The sequence below is a fragment of the Vulpes vulpes genome, chromosome 15, assembly GCF_048418805.1.
Source record: "Vulpes vulpes isolate BD-2025 chromosome 15, VulVul3, whole genome shotgun sequence".
Taxonomy (NCBI): domain Eukaryota; kingdom Metazoa; phylum Chordata; class Mammalia; order Carnivora; family Canidae; genus Vulpes; species Vulpes vulpes.
In genome coordinates, this window is record NC_132794.1 from 8800015 (window position 1) to 8824271 (window position 24257).

Below are 24257 nucleotides of genomic sequence, written 5' to 3' on the forward strand. Positions count from 1 at the left end.
CCTGAGATCATGACCTGAGCCGAAATCAAGAGTCAGGTCATTAACTGACTGAACCACCCAGGCTCAACATCCATGTGATTTTAATGGGCAAGAGTAAAGCACAGTGTGGTATCTTCAAGCCCTCTCTGCTGCTGAATAGTCAATAGGCAATTGTTATTTTCAGAAAATAATATACTTTGGCTTTAAAATGTGACACCAAGATAACTGCTTTAAAGGACATTATGTGTGAAAGGTTAAAAGTAATATTCAACAAGTGTAAACTTTTAGAGAAATATACTGACACAGCCCACATTTCTACATCAACAAAGAAAACAACCTTCACACTCTACTTCATATTACAAATTTTGTGTTAGCATTAGAGGATATATTAATTTTATTTTCTTTACATAAATTGAGGAAGAAACAATCAGATCCAAATATATTACAAGGCATTTAGAGAGGTGTGTTTTGTTGCCCAAGAGAAAATTATCTGAAATCGACCTTCAAAATTGAGTTAGACTTCTTTAAAAGCATCTTCCTGGCCCCTTTCTTGTTTAGAACACATCCTGGTTTTCACAGAAGTATCAGTAAATGGATTTGAAACACATTCTGTCTTATGCGGTTAAGATTCCAGATGTTCCAAAAAATCATATTCAACACAGTCTTCCAGTTGTTGTAAGACCCTGGGACTATCTGTGACAGGAAACTCCAGGGCTGGAGGTCCTCGGGTGTCAGCAGGCAGTTTACTCTGGGTTTTAAAAGCACAATTTAGAGTCTCGAAGAATGGCATCAATTGCCTAATGCTGGAGACAGAATGTTGGCGCAGAAGGGGGAATTCATTCTTCATGGTGATTTCATCAGAGCTGCCAACTTCCTGCAAAAAGCCCCCACAACAACCCATAAGGATGATATGGCTTTGCTAAGGGTTAGAGATGCAAGTGAGGTACATGCAGGTGTCAAAAACCAAGGAGGTGGGTGCTTCACGAACATTCACTACCAGTGCAATGGTAGTTTCCAGATCAACTTAAGTTCTGGTCTTCAACTGATAGTTTCCAATAGGATGTCAGCCCAGGCCATCCTTGCCGCCCCACCCCCGACCCTCCCCCATGCTTCAGGCCCCCAGGCCCCCACCATTCTTCCTGCAGGTCCTTTGTCTGCATAATCAGGGGACTCTGTGTATAAAACTACTTCCACAGGACCGCGATCGTGTTACCCTGGATGCTTACCTCAGCAACTGGGACGAGAAAGTGACATATAAATGAAAAAGCCAGGATGGAATTTATTTTAACACATGGATCAAAGAACTTGAGAAAATTATTCAGTCATTAAAGTCAAGTGGTGCATGAGGGACTCCTCTCGCTACCTAGACTTTCTCCCCTCTGCCACAAATGAAAATTGCCCAAAAGGAAGACAGTTACCCCATATTTTAATTTGAGAAGTTCTAGAATCCGAACGGTGTGGGGTTTGCATTCTTGGTGATTCTCCTCTAGATCTGATGGGAAGGCAGGGCCCTCTGTGTCCACTTCTGGAACAAATGCCCACCTGTAGCTGGACGAAAAAAAATCTGAGGTCAGGCATGTTGGCTTGGAGCCCACTTCAGAAAGATTTTTAAACACTTTTATTGAAATCTAATTCACACACAATATAATTCACCCATTTGAAGTGTGGCATTTAATTGCTTTTCATTTATTCACGGAATTGTCTATCCATCACCCATGATCAACTTCAGGATATTTTCACCACCCCCAGAAGAATCTCTGCTCCCTTTAGCTATCATCCCTCAATCCCTTACACCCCCTTCATCTAGACCACCACCAACCCATCTTCTATCTCTCCATATTTTCTTATTCTGGACAGTTCCTATAAGCAGATTCACAGAATATGTGGTTCGTCATTGTGACTGGCTTCTTTCACTTCACATAATGTTGTCAAGGTTCATTCATAACCCAGGACGTGTCAGTACTTTGTTTCATTTTACTGCTGAATATTTCATTGTATGGATATATCACATGTTATTTGTCCACTTGTACACAGATAGACTTCAAATATTCTCCACTTTTTACTTATTATGAACAATGTCACTATGCATATTTACATACATTAGAACTCACTTAAAAAAAAAAACCAACTTCCTTTTTTGGAGTGGTTTTAAGTCTGTGACACAATTGAGCAGAAGTCTATATGCCCCCTGCCCTCCTCTGCCACGCAATGCCTTCCCAATTATCAACATCGCCCACCAGAGTGGTACATTTGTTACAATCGATGAACTGACATTGACTCATCATTACCATCCCAAGTCCAGAGTTTACCTTAGGGCTCAATCTTGGTGGTGTGCATTATATGGGTTTGAATGAAGGGATAATGACATGGATCCACCATTATAGTATCAAATAAAGTAGTTTCACTGTCCTAAAAGTCCTCTGTGTTCTCTCTTATTACCCCCTTTTTACTGTCTCCATAGTTTTGCCTTTTCCAGACTATCACAGAGTTGGAGTCGTACAGTCTATAGTCATTTCAGATTTGCTTCTTTCACTTTGTAATATGCAGTTAAAGAGAACCCACACTTTAACCACAAACATTTCTACATGGCTCCTGTCTTTAGGAGGATGGGACAGAGAGAAGTGGCATCTGGGGCCAGGCACGAAATTAACCATATGAGCAGCTGTGTTAAGCCTACAGGAAATGTAAGCCAATAGGGGCAAAGTGAGCTGGACACAGCGTGTTCCACTTATTATGAACAGACAGACACTCTACACAAATGCAGTGAGAACCACCAGTCCCTGACCCTTGTTTCATAAGCGTTCAGTAGCAACCCCCCTGAACACACGCACATACCACAGAAACTCATCCAAAAGCACTACAAATTGAGGAAACCACAGGTGTTGTAAGCGCTCCGAAACCCGGTATTCTCATCGGCCACTAGAAACCCCTACCATAGCTTTTCACACGCTCTACACAACAAGTGAAAGCGCTGACAAGGAAAGTCACCATTTCAAAGAGGACACATGATCTTATCTGACTTACATTTGAAATAACGGCATCTTGTCAGGTGGAAAAGAGAGTGCTGTGTCCAAGAATTTGCAAGCCGATAAATATAAGACCAGTTCACTTGGGGGTATCTCCCCCATTGAAGGCCCATTTCCATCAGCAACCGCAACTTTCATTCTGTTGATTTTGTTGCTGTTTCTATAAATTTGCAAAGAAACTCGTGTTACAAATTTGTTCACATATGTTATAGTCCATTTGCCTGTGCAACGTCCATAAGAAGCTGTTCCGTTTAAGAAACAGTCAAATAGCTGGTCCCTTCACAAGTACTTCAAGAAAATAATACTGAGTGTTAGATAACCCTATATCATAGAGTGACATCCACTCACATATGCACACAGACCTGTGCACAACTTACCTCAACGATTCATCGTCCTCTTTCAGATCTTCTTCAAGCTGTATGAATATCTGAATCTTAAAAAGAAAACATAAATTCAATTTACTGTTTGAGAGAGATTAGATCTAGCATAATGTTTAAAACGTGTATGTCCATACACAATAACAAAGCAAAAGAATCAGCAAAACGAAAAGACAACCTACAGGGTGGGGAAAAATATTTGCCAACCAAATATATGATAAGGGGTTAATATTGAAAATATATTTAAGAAATTCATACAACTCAGTAACAAAAAAAGCAAATAATTTAATTTAAAAATAGGCTAAGGACCTAAATAGACATTTTTCTAAAGAAGACATCATGGCCAACGGGTCCATGAAAAGATGCTCTGCATCGCCAACCATCAGTGAAGTGCAAAAAAACAAAAAAACAACAAAAAAAACAACAACAACACACACACACACACACACACAAACCCCCAAACCCAAACAAACCCCAGTGAGAGATCCTCACACCTGTCAGAATGGCTAGCATCAGAAAGATGAGTGACAAGTGGCGATGAGGACATGGAGAAAAAGGAACTCACATTCACTGTGAGTGGGAATGCAAACTGGTGCAGCCGCTGCAGAAAGCAGTATGGAGTTTCCTCAAGTTTTTTTTAAAGATTTTATTGATTTATTCATGAGAGATAGAGAAAGAGGCAGAGACACAGGCAGAGGGAGAAGCAGGCTCCATGCAGGAAGCCATATACGGGACTCGATCCCGGGACTCCAGGATCATGCCCTGGGTCGAAGGCAGGCGCTAAACCACTGAGCCACCCAGGGATCCCCAGGTTCCTCAAAAATTAAAAATAGATTTACCCTATGACCCGGCAATCTCACTTCTGGGAATGTATGCTATGTGCTACTAACTTGAACATTTTCAGATAAAATTAGATATATGTGAAATAGTACATTATTCCTGCAAAAGGAATTTTGAAAATATTCCTGAATACATGAATATGCGTTCAGAATCTTATGGCATAGCTGCATGACTATTTTTATTTTTTAAAGATTTTATTTATTTATTTATTTATTTATTTATTTATTTATTTATTTATTTATTTGAGAGAGAGAGAGACAGAGAGAGAGAGAGAGACAGAATGAGCAAGAGGGAAAGGGGCAGAGGGAGAAGTAGACTCTGCTGAGCAGGGAGCCCCACATGCAGCTTGAGCCCAGCACCTCGAGATCATGACCTGAGCCGAAGGTAGATGCTTAACTGACTGAGCCCCCCAGGTGCCCCTTTATAACTAAATGTGTGGAGTATTTCAGAAGCGCTGCTCTTAAAAGCCTCCCCATAAACTTATGGTGCTTTTGGAGATTCATGGTTGTTAACAGCCTTCTAAACAGCATTAAGCTTTCAAACTTAAATATTTCTATATAAGATATGGCTTCAAAGAAACTCACAACATAGGTGTAGTGGGCCTCTCTTGGAAATCTAGTATCAGTGAATATAAACATCTGGTCATGAAGTTCTTCAACAGAAATATGAAGAACTTAGTAAAGATAATTTTTCATTAGGAATTTTTTTTTTTTTTTTTTTTTTTTTTTTTATTTATTTTTTTTTTTTTCATTAGGAATTTTTAGTAGTGTGGATCCATGGTAGGTTATGCTATGTGGTGGTAATATTTCTAGTTATGAATGTAAACTCTTATTCAGAATTTAAAGGATTAACCTGCAGATTATGTAATTAATGTCACCATAAGTCACAGCTTACCAGTAGTTCTGAAACATGATGACCTGACGTCTCCCCTCTAATTTGCTTTTGACTTCACTTGAGATAGAACTTCCAACTCAGATATTGTGAAGGCATGCATATTTTAAAATAATCTGAGTTTTTTCTTCCTAGAGGTACTATTTTTTTTATTTTATTATTTTTTTTAATTTTTATTTATTTTTGATAGTCACACACAGAGAGAGAGAGAGAGAGGCAGAGACACAGGCAGAGGGAGAAGCAGGCTCCATGCACCGGGAGCCTGACGTGGGATTCGATCCCAGGTCTCCAGGATTGCGCCCTGGGCCAAAGGCAGGCGCCAAACCGCTGCGCCACCCAGGGATCCCTTCCTAGAGGTACTAGATCTAAAAGAGCTTACCGAGGAACTTTCCTGACAGTAGTAGCAGGCTTGTCTGATGGTCGCCAGTTTGTAACATGTATATAGTTATTCACTGTGCCTTAAAGTTTTATACTTTGCTTATATAAACTATAAAATTTCCCAGAGATAAATTAAATGGTTTTGTCTTCAATCAAATTCTCTATGTAACCAAGAGCTGACTATGTACTACCAATTTAGTTGAAAATTTTGTGATAAAATTAAGATGTAGATAAAATAGTTCATTATTCCTGCAAAAAGCATTTCAAAAAGCTCCAGCCCCGCTTTCAAGAGTGAAATAGTTGTACTTACTAATTCAGAGACCATTATGGGCCACAATGAAGTCAAATGCTGGGGAGATATTCTTAGCAGCAAAACTCTGAAAAAAAGAAACATCTGAGCAGCAACTATGGATGTCTGTCCAACTCTGAGATTGTCTGTCAGGCGTTCTAAGGAAAGAAGATTTTAAAGATGTCACACAAATGTGCAGTTTGAGGTTTCTCATTAGACCAAAAAACCCCACAAAAAAAACTGTACTTGTTTTGACATTTAACAACAATGCAGCCTGAAAAATGGGTGCCGGGATGTTTCTGCCCCTCATTTACCCCAGCCTTCTTCTTTATGAAGGGGAGCAGTTCATGACCTTTGCTAAAGGAAGTGAACTAAGGGGCTCTTGTTCCCTGCCGCAGCTGACCAGAAAGACACTGACTTCTGACTTAAGCTGGACATCCATTGGATGACCAATGACCACTAAATTCCCTTCTGAGAATATGAAATATAAGACACAAGAACCCCAGACAGTCCTTGGTGAGTGATGGCACCCTAAGATCACAGAGGTTGGCTGGCAGCTCTGGGAGTGAGAGGTTGGAAGCTGAGTAAGTGAATGAAAGTAGAGGTATTTGGTAAGTTTGGATTTCACGGCCATGACAGAAACTTTAATTCCTGCAGGAAGAAAAGGTGTGAGTTCCCCTAGCCCTAAACAGTTTTCCCCACTTCTCCACTGAAATAACTGTCTGCAGAATGCAAATCCCCCTGCCCCCACAATTTGAGGTTTCTTAGGAACATAACAAATCAGTATAGCAAACAGCTGAACTATAGTCATGCAAGTTAAGATTTGTTTGTAGTATCTGAGTAATAAACTTCTATTTATCTGAGCTAGCTTAAGTAGCTTTTACTTCTTGCTTTGAAAAGTACTCTTGACCAGGGGTGCCTGGCTGACTCAGTCCAGTCCATAGAGTACGTGACTCTTAATCTCAGGGTTGTGAGTTCAAGCCAAACCTGTGGGCGTAGATTCTTTAAATAAACATTTAAGAAAAAAAATAACTCTCAACTAAATGAAGAGTTGAGCATCACTCAAACAGTTAACAAACAGGTTGGCATTTTTACTTAAAAATTTTTTTTAAAGTAATCTCTATACCTATCATGGGTCTGAAACTCAAGACTCCAAGATCAAGAGTCACACGTTCTATGACTGAGCCAGCCAGATGCCTGGGTTGGCATGTTTAAAAAGTGCTTTGCATTTCTGGTTCTGGATGAGATGGAGTATATAGATTACCCCCCATTTCTCTAACTGCAATTAAAAAAATAATAACCTTGAACAGAAATATTTAAAGTGCATCAGAAAACTGAAAAGTGAAGGAAAGGTGACAGGACAGGCTAGAATCCTTGGGACTTAAACAATGATCTAAAGGTGAGTTCTCTAGGGTTTTTAATTTTATCCTGGCCTGGGAACCTGAGGAGAGGGTAAGCTGGAATGCCAAAGTGGCAACCAGAACGAGAAAAGGTAACAAAACACACCAGTGCAGAGATGCCACTGAGGTTAGGGTTATTGGGAGAGGATCTTAAAGATGTGGTCTAAAAACATTCCAATAGTCACAGATAGTTGGAACAAATAAAAAAAATAGAAAATGTCAGCAAAGAGTTGGGAGATATAAAAAAAAAAATGTTAGCAAAGAGCCAGGTGGAAATTTTAGGACTAAAAAGTAAAATTGATGAAATAGAAGAGCTCACTGATGGGCTCGACAGTGGAATGGTGGTAAGAGGGGAAGGGGGAAGTAGAAGATGGAATCTGTGCAAATTACTGAAACTGAACAAAAGAAGAAAAAAAGAGGTGGCTCAGGGACCAGAGGAAAGATGACAGGTCTAACATTTCAGTCACTGGAGTCCCAGAAAAAGGCCAAAGGGTACACATTGGGAAAATATTTGAAGAAATAATGACTGAAAACCTCCCAAATTTGGTGAAAGACACACATCCACAGATTCAAGAAGATGAGTGAACTCTAAGAAGAATAAAACCAAAGACATCCAGCTCTGCTACATAAGGAAACTTCTGAAAAAGTAAAGATAGAAATCTTGACAGTGGTCAGAGGGAAATGATACGTTCCAGTGGTCCCCCTGTCTCAGCCATGGTCTACTTTCTGACGTTGCACTGGGCCATGGTCAACTGAGGTCAATTGTGGTCCAGAAGCTGATGTCCTCCTCCTGACAAGCTGTCAGAGGGTCAGTGGTAGCCTCATGCTCAGTCACATACCGATGTCACTCACCTCTCTTACTCTCATCACGTGGGCATTTTATCATCTCTCATCAGTCACAAGAAGGGTGAGGACAGTGTGATAAGGTATTTTGAGAGAGAGAGAAGACATTCATGCAACTTTTACTCCAGTATATTGTTATAATTGTTGCATTTGATTATTATTGTTGTTTTTAAAGATTATTTATTTATTCATGAGAGAGAGCGAGAGAGAGGGAGGCAGATATATAGGCAGAGGGAGAAGAAGACTCCCTGCGGGGAGCCCGATGTGGGATTTGATCCCAGGACTCCAGGATCATGCCCTGAGCCAAAGGCAGATGCTCAACCACTGAGTCACCCAGGTGTCCCTAATTATTGTTGTTGCTAATCTCCTACTCTGCCTAATTTATGAATTAAATATCATCATAGGCATGTGTGTACAGCAAAAAACAGTGTGTAGTATTGGTACTGTCCATGGTTTCAGGCAGCCACTAGGGGTCTTGGGATGTAGCCCCTGTGAGAAAGGGGGGCTACTGTACCTAAAAGGAAACAATGATTTGAGTGAGAGATTTCCCTCAGACACTGCAGTCAGAAAGAAGTGGCACACTTTGCAAGTGCTGAAAGACAAGACCTTCCCCCAGAATTGCATTTCCAGTGAAAATATCCTTCCTTCTGGGTGTTTGATCACCCAGACCAGAAAGGAGGAAGGTGAGATAAAGAGTCTCCATGAAGGGAAACAGAGAAAACTTGTGGCCAGGAGATGTGGACTCAGAATGTCCAGAAGATGCTCTTCAGATGAATCAGAAATGGTAACAGTGGGAAACATGGAACATTAAGACAAAAGAGCAATTGAAAGGGTCAGTCCGTGAGTGAAGACGGCATTCCCTGTCTTTTTAAACTAGGTTGACCAGTCGATGTGGTTTTCTGATGGATCATGCTCTATGAGCTGTTCTCACAGGGAAGGCTGGACACACAGGACGCAGGGACGCTCAGTGCTGCCTCCGCAACTCCTTGGGAAATCTTCATCCGTTTCAACATAGGAGGTATTAGGGGAAAAAGTGGTTTGTACACATAGGTACATTTGGTGCTGGAAATTTCATAGTGGTGCTCCAAATAAAAGCTAAGTTCATGAGATTATTCTTTAGCTAAGATGCTGTTTTCGAATCACTAATGTTCTTTAATCTCTAACATTCCTTCCCTAGCTGAGTGATGAATCTTATCAACCTAAGGAGTTTTTTTGTTTTCTTGAGCAGCGAGTGGGAGAAAGCCCTGAGCCAGCTTCCCTCCACCACCATTCCAGGTCCTGGGACCTTGTTCAGGCTGGCTTAACTGTGTTGCACCCTTGTCTCCCATCTGTGAACCCTAGTCTGGTTTCCCTACTCCACTCACCTCAAGGGGCACCTGCTAAAGGCTTTTGCCTACCATTGGGAGCCAAAGGGCTCAGGTTTCAGGCCAGGTGTTGCCAGTTGATGGCAATACACCTCTGAGCATCAGTATCTTGATGTAAAAATCGAGCTATTAGGTACAGGATGATGAGGAAGACTTCAAAGATGGGAAGGACTCCAATGGACCTGGGACAGGCCAAAGTCACCCAGCTTAAAGGGTACAGAGCGTTGCTGCTAGATCTTTCTGATGCCCCTAATCAGGGCCTATATTGGGAGTGATGTCCATCTTCCTCTCATCTTAGACAAACAACATTTTGCTCTAAAAAAAAAAAATCCTTGCTTTGGGCTTATCTACAGGCTCTTCTATGATCAATGTAAAATTTATGTGACTCTGAACCAAGATGCATGGAGCTGCTCTACACCCTGTGCACACCAACCTCCTTCAGGGCTATTGGATGGTGCCACCATCCAGGGAAAGGGACTTCCGGGTGTACCCCAGAGAAGAAGTGTTAAAAATTCCTTATTCCTGGATTTGAGATGAGGCTGAAACTTAGAAGGTTCTGAATGTATCTACTCCTTCAACTTGGGCATTATTGCTCCACAGGGGCCAGTCCAGTGTCCCAAGACTATCAGAGAATGCTCTGAATTCCATCACCTGAGGACCTCAAGGAGGCTGGCCTTTCAACAGTTTTGGGGACAATGACAATAAAGAGGGAAGTGCTTTGTCAAGTGTCAGGTAACAAAAAATGAAAGGGGGCAAAAATGTTGGTTTTTAAAACATGGAGCATTCTTAGAAATACAGCACTTGAGCTATGCAAAGTAGAGGAGAAATACCTCATTCCCCAAGGGCCCCCAAACCATCTCTGAATGAAGTCAGCATATGCACACACGCTTTTATGGAATATATACAGTATTATATTGCCCCTACCTGTCCTCCCTCTCAGAGGCATGATTTCTTTTCTTTTTTATTATTATTTATTTATTTATTTATTTATTTATTTATTTATTTATTTATTTATTTATTTATTTTTATGATAGACATAGAAAGAGAGAGAGAGGCAGAGACACAGGAGGAGGGAGAAGCAGGCTCCATGCCGGGAGCCCGACGTGGGACTCGATCCCGGGACTCCAGGATCGCGCCCTGGGCCAAAGGCAGGCGCTAAACCGCTGAGCCACCCAGGGATCCCCTAGAGGCATGATTTCTTAGAACTGTTGGATGCCCAGATCCTGCCATGGTGAAACCACTCCAGTGTTTGAGAAGGGTGTCGTCTGTTCTTTTCCTGTTCTACACACCCAATACTGTCCCTTTACCTCTCTGGGCCTCACTCCACATTTTAAAGGTGTGTGTGATGGGAGACAGGGCAGAGAACGAATGGATGTTTGCTCTCAGGGCGGTAAGGCCCGCAAAGGACCATCTGGGGCACTGGCCAACATGTTCTCCTTTCTGGTTTCCTCCTCCTGCCTTCACCAAAAGTGGACTTTCAGACACTGTGGCATGGCTGGGTGTGTACAGCACCACCACGAACCCTGCACGGGCACCAGAGGACAGAGGATTCCTAGTGCTCCTTCTCCCCTCCACGTTTTGTAGGGATGCAACAAAGTTCAGCTTTGACTCTGCATTCGCTTTTTTTCTTTTTTTAAAATTTAAATTCAATTTGGTTAACATATAGTATATTGTTAGTTTCAGGGGTAGAATTTAATAATTTGTCAGTTGCATATAACACCCAGTACTCATCACATCACGTGCCCTCCTGAATGCACATCACCCAATTACCCCATCCCCCCACCCTCCTGCCCCCCCCCCCCCCCCAGCCACCCTCACTTTGTTTCCTACAGTTAAGAGCCTCTTATGGGACTCTGCATTCAGCCAAAGTCTCTGGAGGGCTACCTCATCCGTACTGGCATTCCTGGCCACCATCTGACCGAATCAGCAATTCGAGAAAGGATATGTCAATATTTGAACATTCGCTTTCATTTATTTCAAGTACTCAGGACGTTAGGATGGGACAATCTCCTTATAGGTTTCACAGGTTGAAATTATGTCAGTTTTAGTATAAAGATATTATTGCAAACATAAAATACAGTCATAATTAATAATTGTGAGGGCTGTTAACATTCTAAACTACAACAATTAAGACCTTTCGAATAGTTCATCAAGTAGGCACATGGGCTGACAATTACTACTAATATTAAGAATCATCAGGATGGGGGCGCCTGGGTGGCTCAGTCGGTTAAGCGTCTGCCTTCAAGTCAGGTCATGATCCCAGGGTCCTGGGATCAAGCCCTGCATTGGGTTTCCACTCAGCGGGGAGCCTGCTTCTCCCTCTCCTCCTGCCTGTGCTCTCTCTCTCTCACATAAATAAATAAAATCTATAAAAGTCATTAGGATGACTTGGGAAAGAGAACATGCTTTGTGTGCTGAGAGATACATTTATATATTTATATATTGATTGATGGTAGGCTCCATGCCCAGTGTGGATCCCAGTGCCAGGCTTGAACTCACAACCCTGAGATCCACAGTCAGGTACTTAACAGACTGAGCCACTCAGGCGCCTCAGCTGACAGATGTTTATGAACGTGTTTTGTTTGTTTTTTAAAGGGCAGAGCAAGACATTTGTGCCATAATTCTACTTGGAAACAACCCAAGTGCCCTACCATTGGCAAACTAGTGAGCAAGTCACAGAATGGAATACTGTTCAGCAATTAAAAGGAGTATACTGTTGATAAATGTGATGGAACCGATGACTGTCAAATACGTTACGTAAGTCAAAGAAGCCAGACTCAAAGGCTGCACCCCATCTAATTACATTTAGGACATTCTGGAAAAGACGAAACTGCATGAGCAGAAGGCAAATAAGCACTTGGCAGGCGGAGGGGAGGGGATGACTTCTAAGGGTTACAGGGGAACCTTCTGGAGTGATGGAAATGTTCTGCATGTTGACTATGGTGATCGTTCCATGACTATATGTGCTTATCAGAATCCAAAGAACTGTATACCCAAAAGGGTGACTTTTATTGTATATAAATTACACCTTAGTAAACTTGACCCTCAAAAAAGAATTTACACCATAATTCTAGTATTTGTAAAATTGTTACACTAATCTTCATATATTAAACAAATAAATCCTTCAAGAATTGTATTAATTTTAATTCCATCCAGGCTATGAATCTTTTTTTTTTTAAAGATTATTTATTTATTCATGATAGACAGAGAGAGAGAGAGAGGTAGAGACACAGGCAGAGGGAGAAGCAGGCTCCATGCAGGGAGCCCGACGTGGGACTTGATCCCGGGACTCCAGGATCCTGCCCTGGGCCAAAGGCAGGTGCCAAACCGCTGAGCCACCCAGGGATCCCCCAGGCTATGAATTTTAAGGATAATACCTATTTGAGAATTCTTTTATATCTTGGAGAAGGGTGAATTTAGACAGAATTCCCACTTCACCACCTCCACATTTTTATGAGGGGAAAAAAACCCCTTTAAAATAATGAATTGCTGCAATAAGTCATTTTTGAAGCAAAGAATATATTGAGTACAAAAAAGAGAAAAACCATTAAGGAAAGGTTAGATACTTCGCTAACCTCGGTGGACGTTGTAACCTCAAAGTATCTTAACTCTGGGAGGGATCTAGCAGGAGACAGTGCTTAGAAAGTACTGTCAGACTTTTAGTAACAACCTACTAAAAACTAATAGCATTCTAATCATTAATTTTTAAAACCACGTTCCAGAGTCACTGATAAATTTCTGGAGTTGTTCAATGGTAACCCCTGCCGAGTACTCTTGTGAAGACTCCACCACCCTGCCAGGACGAGCTGTGGGCCACGCTGGTAGCCGGCCTGTCTCAGCCAGCCGGGGGCCCATCCATGAGGGGGGTGGGATGGGGGAGGTGGCCTTCTTACCTTGTATCAGAGGAAGGTAAAGGTGGTATTGATCAAGCTCCCCGCTGAAGACAGCAAAAGCCTGGCGCTTTAGCAGCATGGCTTTCTGCTCAAAACTTGAGAACAGTTTTAAAGAACTGCTCTGCATGTCTAGAATAAACACAGCCAATAAGTTCCATTTAGTGAGAAAACTGCAATCGGTGGTAAGTGATAGGACATTCACAATTGTGTAATTTCTATCCATTCATAATTGTGTAATTTCTATCCATCCTGGTGAAAAATCATGATCCTAAGTAATTATGATCTAGTGGTTATTAATCACATATTTATTTGTAAACATAAATACCTCTTTAATGACACGTAATGATAGGGCATGAGAAGAGGATATGAGGGACAGACAAGCACTCTGAATAAATCAGGGTAAACCTGTCATTACTTTCAAAAGTATTCCTCCGCTGTAAAGCTGTAGGAGAGGTTGTCGGGGCATTCTGGTCAGTAGATGAGCCGGGAGGCTCATTCGTGAGCCCTGACACACTCTGCTCATTACATTACAGTCTGCAGCTTAGAAAGCATCCTAAAAGATCCGAGTGGAGCTTGAGATACATGGTCAAAACGGAATGTGATGGGGTTGGGCCTTTAAAGGTGCGATTTAAGTGCAGGTGACAAAGAACTTACTCATTAAATCTTTAAACATTGTTTTCTCGTGAGTCAGAAGATGGTCAATAATGGACTTCCAACTGGATATTAAAAAGAGCAAAATTAATTAAGTCTGTAAAGGATGACAGTCTGATGAGAGGCGTCGAGAAAAGAACACGCCCCTTTGAGATCTATTAAAACCTGTTTTCTGAAAAGGAGTTAGTGGAATGAATAGGTTTCATACAAGCGAAAGTTGGGCGAAAGCTCTTCAATTCATAAACTTAACAATACAGGCGATGAATAGTAAGAAAGAATAATTCCCAGCTCGCAGTAAAGAAAAACAGTCGTTTCAAGAGTTGCCCTAGGTTCACCCAGGAGGATTGTTCATTCGCTTGCGCTGATGGAAAGCAGCGGGGGCGGTGACACCCAACGTGGCTGGTTTTCAAGTGGGCTCCCCAGAAGAGCAAAGGGACTTCAAGGTGAAAGCCACAGGGCTCCGGGGGCGGCAAGGCAACTTTTGGGCTTTGCAAAACGCAGACGAATCTCCACCCTCCATCCCTGCCATTAATTAAGACATCAGGCCTGATGGGGGAGAGGCGATTTAGGGGCTCTGCTGACCTCCCCAGAAAAGGCACAGAAAAGGTCACCGCACTCTGCAGCTCAGTGGCTCTCTGCCACCAGCACAGTGCCTGGCTGGCTGCATGGGCTCAGGGACAACTTGTGAGGTGTGAGCTGAGACGCGGGATCAGGGCACCACAGTGTCACCAAGGGCTCGGTCATTGTATAGTGCTGGAGTATTCTGCGACTCCAAGATGCAGCAGTACTAGAACAGGGGACCCTGGAACCCCGGATTGTGCACTCTGGGGATGATATGTCCTCTTCACTAAGATCCTTTGGCTAATAAATGCACCTCTGTATCTTTAAAACACCTAATCCCTCTGCCTCGACCATGCAAGCCTGTGACAGTGACGTCCTGGGATCTGGGGTGATGCTGACCGCTCCCACGTCAAGTATGAGGATCGAGTAACCCGAACCACTCTCCCCACTTGAGGATTTGCAGCACCCTTTTGTCAGAATGGCATCTCTTACTGTGCACAGCAAGTGTCCATCTGAAAGAAGGCAGGGTCCAGGAACAACTCGAGGACTTCTTTCTTCCAGGCTCGCTTGGTGTAGGCGTAGCCGCTCAGGGAGCTCAGCAGCTGAGCGCCAGCCCGGAAGCTGGGAGCGTTGTAGGCGCTGAACCGGGGGTGGGAGGAAAAAGGGTAAAGGTCAGAGACTGTGCAGAGGAAGCCACTTTTATTTATTTATTTATTTTTTAAAGATGGGTTTTTTTTTTTTAAGATTTTATTTATTTATTCATAGACACAGAAAGAGAGGCAGAGACACAGGCAGAGGGAGAAGCAGGCTCCATGCAGGGAGCCTGATGTGGGACTCGATCCCAGGTCTCCAGGATCACACCCCAGGCTGCAGGCAGCGCCAAACCGCTGAGCCATCGGAGCTGCCTGAGGAAGTCACTTTAAAATATATAAATATATATTTTATTTATTTATTTATGAGAGACACAGGCAGAGGGAGAAGCAGCTCCATGCAGGGAGCCCTATGTGGGACTCGATCTCAGGACCCCAGGATCATGCCCTGGGCCGAAGGCAGGCGCTAAATAGCTGAGCCACCCAGGGATCCCCCCAGAAGAAGCCACTTAATGCGTTTCCCACAACCTACGGTGACACCACGGGGAAGACAGCATTACCTGTGATTGCGTAAGTAAGGAAACACGTAATAGAGCAAGCGGGAGACCAACGGCACCGCCTTCTCCTTCTCGTCACTTCGATACACCATGTCCAGGAGAGATGCCAGGACCTAGCAGGGCGGGATCACGAGAAGACAGAAAGCTTCTGAAGCCGGTGACAGGAGGGATTAGTCCTCGAGGGGCGCCTAACCTAACAAGACAGCTGGCAGGGGCAGCCTGAGGCCAAGGGCGGCTCTCGAGGTCACCCGGGAGGGGCGACCGGCACTCGCTGGCCTGAGAACGGGGTGCCAGCATGATGCTTCGGGGTGGCAATCGTGCCATCGGGGGAGGGCAAGCCAGGTGTGCACTGACCTCTGCCAGGAGGGACAGGGCCTGCACGCTGTACACCGAAGGGGCGGATGCGGACACCATTGCTGAGGCAGCGGCGGTGGCATCTGCTGACAGAAAGAGACATCTGTGCTTTAGTCATGGCGGGGGGGCCACGGTTCAGGCCCCTGGAACATTGCACGGGTGGGAGTGATGAGCCCCATCCTTGCACACTGAGTACGTAAGTAAGTATATATTAGGGGGTCCTGTTAACACGCTCAACCTCAGTAAGAATCTGGGCACAGCGACCAAGGAACTGAGCACCGACTCAGTGTTTTCCACCCCCCGTGTCTTCTCCGCATAGTTCTCAGAACTTCAGTGTCCCCTCGGATGATCCACCCTACCCCCTCGGCCTCTGCCCCCCTGGCCTTCTCTCCCCCAACGATCTGCTACTCCGCTGCGCCAGCTCAGTCACCCACTGGCACCGTCACCCCCTTGGCCTCCTCCTCGGACCACATCTGCTCCTTCCTGGACCTGGGCACAGACCCCCGAAGCCTCCAGCCTGCCGTCCTGACCACCATCGACTCCTCCAGGTCTGCCCCGCTCATCTCCACCCCCCCCCCCGCCGACACCCATGGTCTCCCAGCTACCTGGCCAGTGTCCTGGACTCTCTTGCTGCTCCCTCCCTCTGACGCACTCGCGTGGAAAAACGCAAAGCAGGCTAAACCCACAGATCAGCCCGTGCGGTTCTGGGTAGCTAAATGTTCTGGGGAAAACCAGACAACGATGAAATAGATCTCACTTTCCTTCATGACCGTGAATCTCAAACAGGCCCTGATGTTACCAGATAGACCCAGGGCACGGACGCCAGCGGCACGCTGGCTCTCCTGCTCTGCTGCGTAATGCTCTCGGACCTGCCCTCGGTAACCACCGATACCCTTCCCTTCTCACCTCATCACCTCCCCTCCGATTCCACAGAGAAATGTCAGAGAAACAAGCAGGAACTCCCTCAGTTGGGTCACTATGAGCTATTAATCTAGAACATACGTATCTTTGCCTTCTCTCCTGTTTTTGATAAATGTGTCCCTGGCTCCTCTGGACGAACGGTAATTCCATGTATGACATCATCCCCGGCCCCAAGGCCATCACGTGCTTCGCTTTCTAACTATCCTTTCTCTCTTTGGTATCGATTTCTTCCACTCTGCTGCACGGATCCGTCATCATACTAGTATACTCCAATTTAAAAACGAATCAGATAGAGGGTATTCTTCTTTGCTCTTTATTTATTTATTTTTTTAATTTATTTTTTCATGACAGAGAGAGAGAGAGAGAGAGAGAGAGAGAGAGAGAGGCAGAGACACAGGCAGAGGGAGAAGCACACTCCACGCAAGGAGCCCGACATGGGACTTGATCCTCGGTCTCCAGGATCACACCCTGAGCCGAAGGCGGCACCAAACCTCTAAGCCACCAGGGCTGCCCTCTTCTTTGGTCTTTAGTTCAACTTGATCACTGTCCTCTTGACAAGAGAGCTTCCAGGAGTTCTGTGTTCCCAGTATCCTCTGCCTCTCCCGGCCTCCTCCCTACCTGCTCCAGTATGTTCCCCCCACAGCTTCCACGTTGTCAAGCCCCGTGGGTCTCTGTCCGACCTGCCTCTGTTTCTCTGCAGCCTTCCACTGTTATTCCTCTCTCCTTCTGGAAGCACCCTCTTTCTCGTGTTTCATGACTCTCTTCTCTCTTGGTTTTTCTCCGACCCCAGTGGCCACTTAAGTGTCTTTTCTGGCTCTTTCTCTTTTTTTCTGACATCTCAAATTTAATACTTGCAAAACCAAGCTCAATTTCCTGTTCCAGAATGTTCTTATTTTGGTTTTCTCCACCTCAATAAGTTACGTAAGCCAAAACCAAAGTCGTCCTCGACTGCCTTTTTTTGTTTGCCACCGCATCCAGCCCATCAGCAAATTCTGCTGACTCTCCATCTCCATCAGTCCACCTTTCCATCGCCCCTGCCTCCAAGCCGACACTGTCTCTTGCCCACACTACTGTGAAATTCTGCTAACAGGACTTCCTTTTTCTGCTCTCACTTGATACAGCCCATGTTGCTCACAGCAGCCAAACTGATGTTTTCTGAAGACCGCATGAGAGCCTGTCACTTCTCTAAACATTTTAATGGCTTCCACAGTGGGTGGGATGAAATCCAAGCTCCCGATCCGGCTCTCTACCAAGCCCAGCGATCCTCAGCTCCCACTCGGCTCCCTGCCCCCTGCCCACCACTTGCTAAGCTCCAGCCAGGCTGGTCTCGCCCGCCTCAAAGACTTGCCAGGCGTCTCCCAGGTCTTGGCACAGCTGCCCCCACACTGCTCACTTCTCAGCACAACCGTCACCTCCCTGGGGACATGCTCTGTAACATCTCCCCACTCCCAGCTGCTCCCTGTAATAGGATTCTTATTGTCCTTGCACCGCTAAGAACCACCTGAAATTCTCAGGGTAACTTACTTTTTTTTTTTTCAATCTTTAAAAAAACTTCCATTTTGAAATAACTTCAGATTTTCAAAAGAGTTGAAAGATCCCTTTATTAGTGTGCTTTTTTGCTTATCATCTTCCATGCTGCCCCCATGTCTGCGGCTGTTGGGCCCGCTCGCAGGATATGGCATGCGGCACACACCACACGCGAGTTCAGTGTAAGGACCCGTGTGTCTGGGGCATGTGTAAAAATTTTAAATGGAGAAAAATGTATTATTTGAAGCCTCACTGTTTCATGCTTTATGTGGCTGATACGTATACATAAATTCTTCATGTCAAGTAAAATACAGTCATGATCTAAACACTCATGATTTTTGGTACTATATAATTAGCTAGTTAAGTTTTATAGTGAAGTTCAAAACTCACCTCCAGCTTTGGAATTCTAGGATTTCTTTAAAGAAAAATCAGGTAATTTTACTATAGTACTATTCTGAGGTTAAATTTAATCACAGCACCGAAGTCAGGCCCAGTAACAGTGGACCGAACATGGTTGGCTCAGCTATTCTGGTGGTGGCGAAGCAGTTCAATCTGTACATTAGTACATAGGACAGAGATGACTAGGAGCAAATTAGCCCAGGAAAGGCAAGCTCTTCCTCCCTAGAACCACAACTGTTATCATCCCCGCAGCCTGAGAGCACCTCGTTGTTGCTTTATATTAGCAAATGATAGTACACTAGTTATAGGATCTTCATTACAGAGTGAAGTATATTATTTTTCTTTTTTTTTTAAGATTTTATTTATTTATTTATTCATGAGAGATACAGGCAGAGGGAGAAACAGGCTCCTGATGTAGGACTTGATCTCAGGATCAAGTAGGCTCCACACCCAGCCCTGAGCCAAAGGTAGATGCTCAATCACAATCGCATGCCCAAGACACACAATCACTGAGTGACCCAGGTGCCTCAGCATATTATTTTTCTTATGCAAACCGCAAAACTAGTTATCAGACAAATACAGCAAAAGTAGCGGCCAGTGGTCCCGCAGTTTGTCCAGCCGGCCATCCTTCCTCCTCTAGGGAACAGAAGCCTCCTTTCAGTGGGCACCCATTTCTTGCAGCTCCAGTGTCCCAGCCCTTCCCCTCCTCTCTGGGTCAGCCGTGTGGCCAAAGGTGAACCAGAATCTCTGCACAAGACTTGGTTAACCTCCTCCGAGCACCTGATTCCTGCTTTGCCTAGAACCAGATGCTGATGCTAGGGCTTTTCACTTACATGAGCCAAAGTGTCTTGTTCTGTTGTTTCTATTATTTCTGTTACTGCTGAGAGAAGAGAACCCTGGTTTTCTCGCCACTTTTTCTATGGTATGTTAAAGATCACAAACTTAGCTTTGAGCTGCTGCTGTAACTATTGCTCATGACAATGAAAGAGATAATAAAATATCACAGAACAGTTTTTGAACATTTACTTTGTGGCGGGTACTGTACTATGTAGCTCATATTAAGAACCTAAATATAATTTTTTTTTGCCCTTGTGTTAACAAAACCAAGAGCAAACTGGTTCACTCATCTGGTGTAACCAATACTGGGACTGGGCATATGTTCCTGTCCCTCTGTTAAATTATACTGAGAACTAGTAAAAACAGTAACTTTCTCCAAAATACATTTAATCCTGAAAAAAACTGAACACCAACTAAAACAGCTTCCTTATCAAAATAGCAAGCTCAACAAGATTCACATCGGGGCTCTCACCTTGTGCTGTGCCCACCAATCCAAAACTCCTTCTACTACCAGTTCTCCACCCTAAAAGATCTGCCACAAATGACTCAGCCAAGACCCTGCAACCCTACAAATGTCCTCCTTGAACTTCCCTGATGAGACATTCCTATGACTCTGCAAGTCTGTCTCTCCCTACAGTAGGTCTAATAATCTACGATCTGCTACATCGACAGCTGTCTGGTGGTCTTCAGGGCGCCGCTGATTAACCATCTACACAGCTGCACTTGATGCAGATTCCTCCAGAGTACCTGATGGATCGATGGTCTGAGTGAACAGATGAGTCTCCCGACTGCTTTCCTAGGAGCTGTAACTAATAATACGGCTGCGGTATGCCTAGCCCATGTGACTTCTACTAGAAAATTTTCACTTCCCAGGCAGTGATGAGACACAAGGATCACTGAGAGGCAAGGGTGTGTGAGTCATAAATAAAATATACAATCTGACTGCCTGACAACAGTTCATTGGTTTACTACATTTTCTTACCATAGTTCCACAGAAAGAAAAACCTACATTTCCATATTCTTTATACCACATGGATTTCTTTTCACCTAATCCTTGCAAATTATCTTACGAAGCTACCTTCTTGGATCCTTCTTGGATCTAGGCTCAGTGAGGGCTTCCATGGTAGCATATGTCACTTGGACTATCAGTGGAATCCTATTGTTTATTACACATAAATAATGTTGTAAACAGTAAAACAAGAATGACTGCTTTTCTTAACTTTTTTTTTTTTTTAAAGCAGGCTCCACACCCAGAATGGAACCCAGCTCGGGGCTTGAACTCATGACCCTGAGATCAAGAGTCAAAAACCTTACCCGGCAGAGCCCTCCAGGAACTCCCAGACCGTTTACTTTTAAGGGAAGTCCAGACCCTCTCATACTAGCTGGCAGCAGGCATATCTGGCCCCCTGTACCTACCGCACAAATCTTCTTCAACATCAGATTCTTCTAGAGAGATCTGAGGCTGGGCCTTCACTTCTAGGTTTCTGCTGAGCCAGCTGGTTTGTTCCAAGGAAGAGCCAGCAATATTCCCTACAGCTTCTAGGACTTTTTGAGTGACTTCCTAAGAGTAGTGGGGAGAAAGAGGAAAGTTAGCTCAGGAGAAGCATCCAAAATGCCTAAAACAGCAACCATCCAGCAGAAACACAATATAGGCCACAACCAGAACCACACAGGTAATATGAATTTTATAGAAACCACACTAAAGGGTCAGAAGGAACAAGCTCATAACGTTTAACCTCATATACCCAAAATATGATTAACATGTAATCAACATAAAAACTGTTAATGAGATTTCACGTTCTTTTTTTGCACTAGGCCTTTGAGATCTGATGTGTATTTTATACTCAAGCACATTCAACTTGGACAGGCCACATTCCAAGGGCTCAGCAGCCACACGTGACTAATGGCTTCCACACTGGCCCCCGCAGACACACCACAGAGAGACAGGAAGTCACAGCTGCACACTGCATCTAGCAGATTCGTTTTCAGGGTTCTTCAGCACCATGGGTTCTTGCTGGGATTGCATCTTCCAATAGCGTAACAAGAAACACAAATAAACTAAACTGACTCAATGAGGGTGAAGTGAGGAGTGATCTGTATCAGGATTATAACCAGTGAAAGCATCTGGCCGAGGAGCTGTGATAAGGAGAGAAATGCTGAGCCACTTTCCCAAGCCAGCATCGTCAAGTCTCACCAGCAGAGGCTGGCGGCACATCCTTGACATCTGAGAATCGAACAATCCTGGCTTCCACTGTAAGCTATGCTTATGCTTAGGCATGAAGCGAGGGCGCGTCTGCCTGCCTGCGGTGAGCCTGGGCAGAGGTGTGGTGTGGTGTGGCTGGCGGTGGCAAGAGCGAGCAGGAAAAGGGACCGAGGGCTCAGAGGAGGTGAGCACACAGGGAAGAAGTGCAGGTCCTGCCTCGGAGCAGGAGTAAGGGGTTGGTATCAGGAGGCTGGGCATTATGGGGTAGAGGCAACCACAAGGAGCAGGGGCGAGGTGGACCAGTTGTACCAGTTGTGATAACACTCGTGGCCAATGCTACCCCCAGAATGGACCAAAGCGAGGGATGTGCTATAGGTAACAGGCCACAAAACAGGGGCCTTGAGAGCTGAGTTTGGGAAGTGCTGTCCAAGTGCTGGTCACGCAGCGTCTGTGCTTTAATGATGCTTCCTTCTCTACAAGTGAAGGCCGGAGGAGCCCCCCAAATTTCCTGATTATGCTTGACTGTGTTTTATACAGTGCTCCAGCGCTTCAGCAGTGCGAACCAGAGACCCTTCACAAATGCCACGGATCATAACAATTAGCAGACATGTCACCAGAGTCACAGGACTGATAACACGTCCCGGTTTCGATGGAAGCCTTGGCGCAACAGCCCCTGCATCAATGATTCTCACTGTTGCAAAATAGTGACTTCCTAACTTTATCATTCTATTTATTAGGTGGCTATCTACTTGAAGATCTCCCTTCTCCTGGGGTGAGTTTCACTTTTACTTTGCAGGATTTTTCAAATTTCCTTTGAGTTATACGTTGCTTTACTAAGGGAGGGCAGGGAAAGAAAGGCTCTCAGGAAAGAAATCCACGTCTACGGAGTTTCTATCCTAACGTTGCTAAGGTGGTGGCGGCACCCACGTCTGCGTAGGGTGATGATGGGGGCATCCTGTCAACCCATGAGGGCTTGCTCAAGTCTGACGCAAGAGCTTTGGCAGGAGTCTGTGGCCCAGGTCTATCAAGCCCTCCCCAGACAGCAACAGAGGAAGCCAGATGCGAGAACAACTGCAAATCTAAGGAATGATCCTGCGCGGTGCTGACATTTCCCCAGCACCTCCTCTAAAGGCGGGCACTATTCCTGGAACAGTTGCATCTGCTAGACTCTGCACACAGACCTGCAGGTCTTTTTGGTCCTTCTTGCTTTCCACGTTGGGAGTTCTCGTCACGAAGTCATTGAGCATGCTGTTGGGAGACAATCAGCGTCAGACTAGGAGCGCTGCAGAAACAAGGTACCTTGGGGCAGAACGACACGGTGACCGGACTGGTGGGCCACAATACCTGAGAAGCAGAAAGTATCCGGGGGGAGCGAGATTCAACTGTACAGATTCCTTTAACACGCCCAACAATGAAGGAAAGTTCTCCTGCAAGGCTGTCACTGGGAGCCTATTTTAAAAAAAAAAAAAAGAAAAAAGAAAAAAGGAAAAAAAAAACCCACCCAACTGTGAACATGTGAACAAGTTAAAACACGTTATCAGGAGCACATTTCAGATCCAGGCATTTGGAAAGCAGAGGGAAGATGGCCTATCTGACTAACTTGTTTGTTCTTTTCTAAGTTAAAATAATGCACAAGCTAAATTTTAGTATTCTGGCAAGAACTTGGGAGCCTGGAGACCAGAAAGCCTGCTGCTGACAAGTCAGATGCTCCTGGTTTCCGGTCTATCAGAGAAAGGCCTCAAACCAGAGGGCTTCTGATCCCTTGGATCTGTCTGGCTTGCATATCCGGCCTCCCCAGTGTTGTTGGTACTGGAGTCAGTCCTTGGGTCACATCACAAGGTCCCCCACCAGGAAGCTGATCTTGGGCAGCTTTCCAGACGAGGCCTGCATAGTACAATATGCTGTGGCTTAGCCACAGCCCGAGGGCCCCGGGTTCAAGTCCTGGTGCTTGATGTACTGCCTCCTGAGTGACATCGGCAGTGCCTCCTCTGCAAGAGGAGGAGGGTAAAAACCTAACGTGCAGCTGTTCCGAGAGCTCCTGTGTCACTCAGACCGCTGCAGCAGACACTTGCTAGCATCACGATGCATGGCAGCTCTCACCAGGAGAGATGTGTGATCAGCTCTTTAACTCCTGGAAAAAGAACTGGGGCAATGCTTGTGGGTGAAGCATCAACAGCTGATCCAAACTAGAGCCCAGAGCCAGGGACTGCAGGGATTATGACTCTCTCTACCTACCCTCCTGCAACCTCAGGGCGTGGGGAGTCGGAAGAAGCATGAAATGGGAACTGGGCTAACCAAGGAGCTTGTCCCTGGTTGTCAGATTGCCTGATTGTGTAACTCCACACCCGTGAGGATTTGGAGGCTTCCCTGAGAAGGG

General features: G+C 44.8%; 1 protein-coding gene across 4 annotated transcripts in view; it reads right to left on the bottom strand.

Moving 5' to 3' along the window:
• Positions 1 to 329: 329 nt before the first annotated feature.
• DOP1B (DOP1 leucine zipper like protein B) overlaps positions 330 to 24257 on the bottom strand; it is a 107059-nt gene continuing 83131 nt past the window's right edge. For 3 of the 4 annotated variants that reach the window (XM_072740746.1, XM_072740748.1, XM_072740747.1), the window contains exons 25-37: positions 23225 to 23329; positions 23062 to 23128; positions 21094 to 21238; positions 15994 to 16076; positions 15643 to 15752; positions 14985 to 15131; positions 13935 to 13996; positions 13281 to 13409; positions 5802 to 5938; positions 3383 to 3438; positions 3004 to 3165; positions 1398 to 1527; positions 330 to 853 (exon numbers count right to left, since the gene is read on the bottom strand). In XM_072740746.1, coding sequence (XP_072596847.1) covers positions 602 to 853; positions 1398 to 1527; positions 3004 to 3165; positions 3383 to 3438; positions 5802 to 5938; positions 13281 to 13409; positions 13935 to 13996; positions 14985 to 15131; positions 15643 to 15752; positions 15994 to 16076; positions 21094 to 21238; positions 23062 to 23128; positions 23225 to 23329 — 1585 coding nt within the window. In that variant the 3' untranslated portion in view covers positions 330 to 601. The remainder of the gene's footprint in view (positions 854 to 1397; positions 1528 to 3003; positions 3166 to 3382; positions 3439 to 5801; positions 5939 to 13280; positions 13410 to 13934; positions 13997 to 14984; positions 15132 to 15642; positions 15753 to 15993; positions 16077 to 21093; positions 21239 to 23061; positions 23129 to 23224; positions 23330 to 24257) is intronic. The other variant, XR_011997656.1, reaches the window with a different exon arrangement.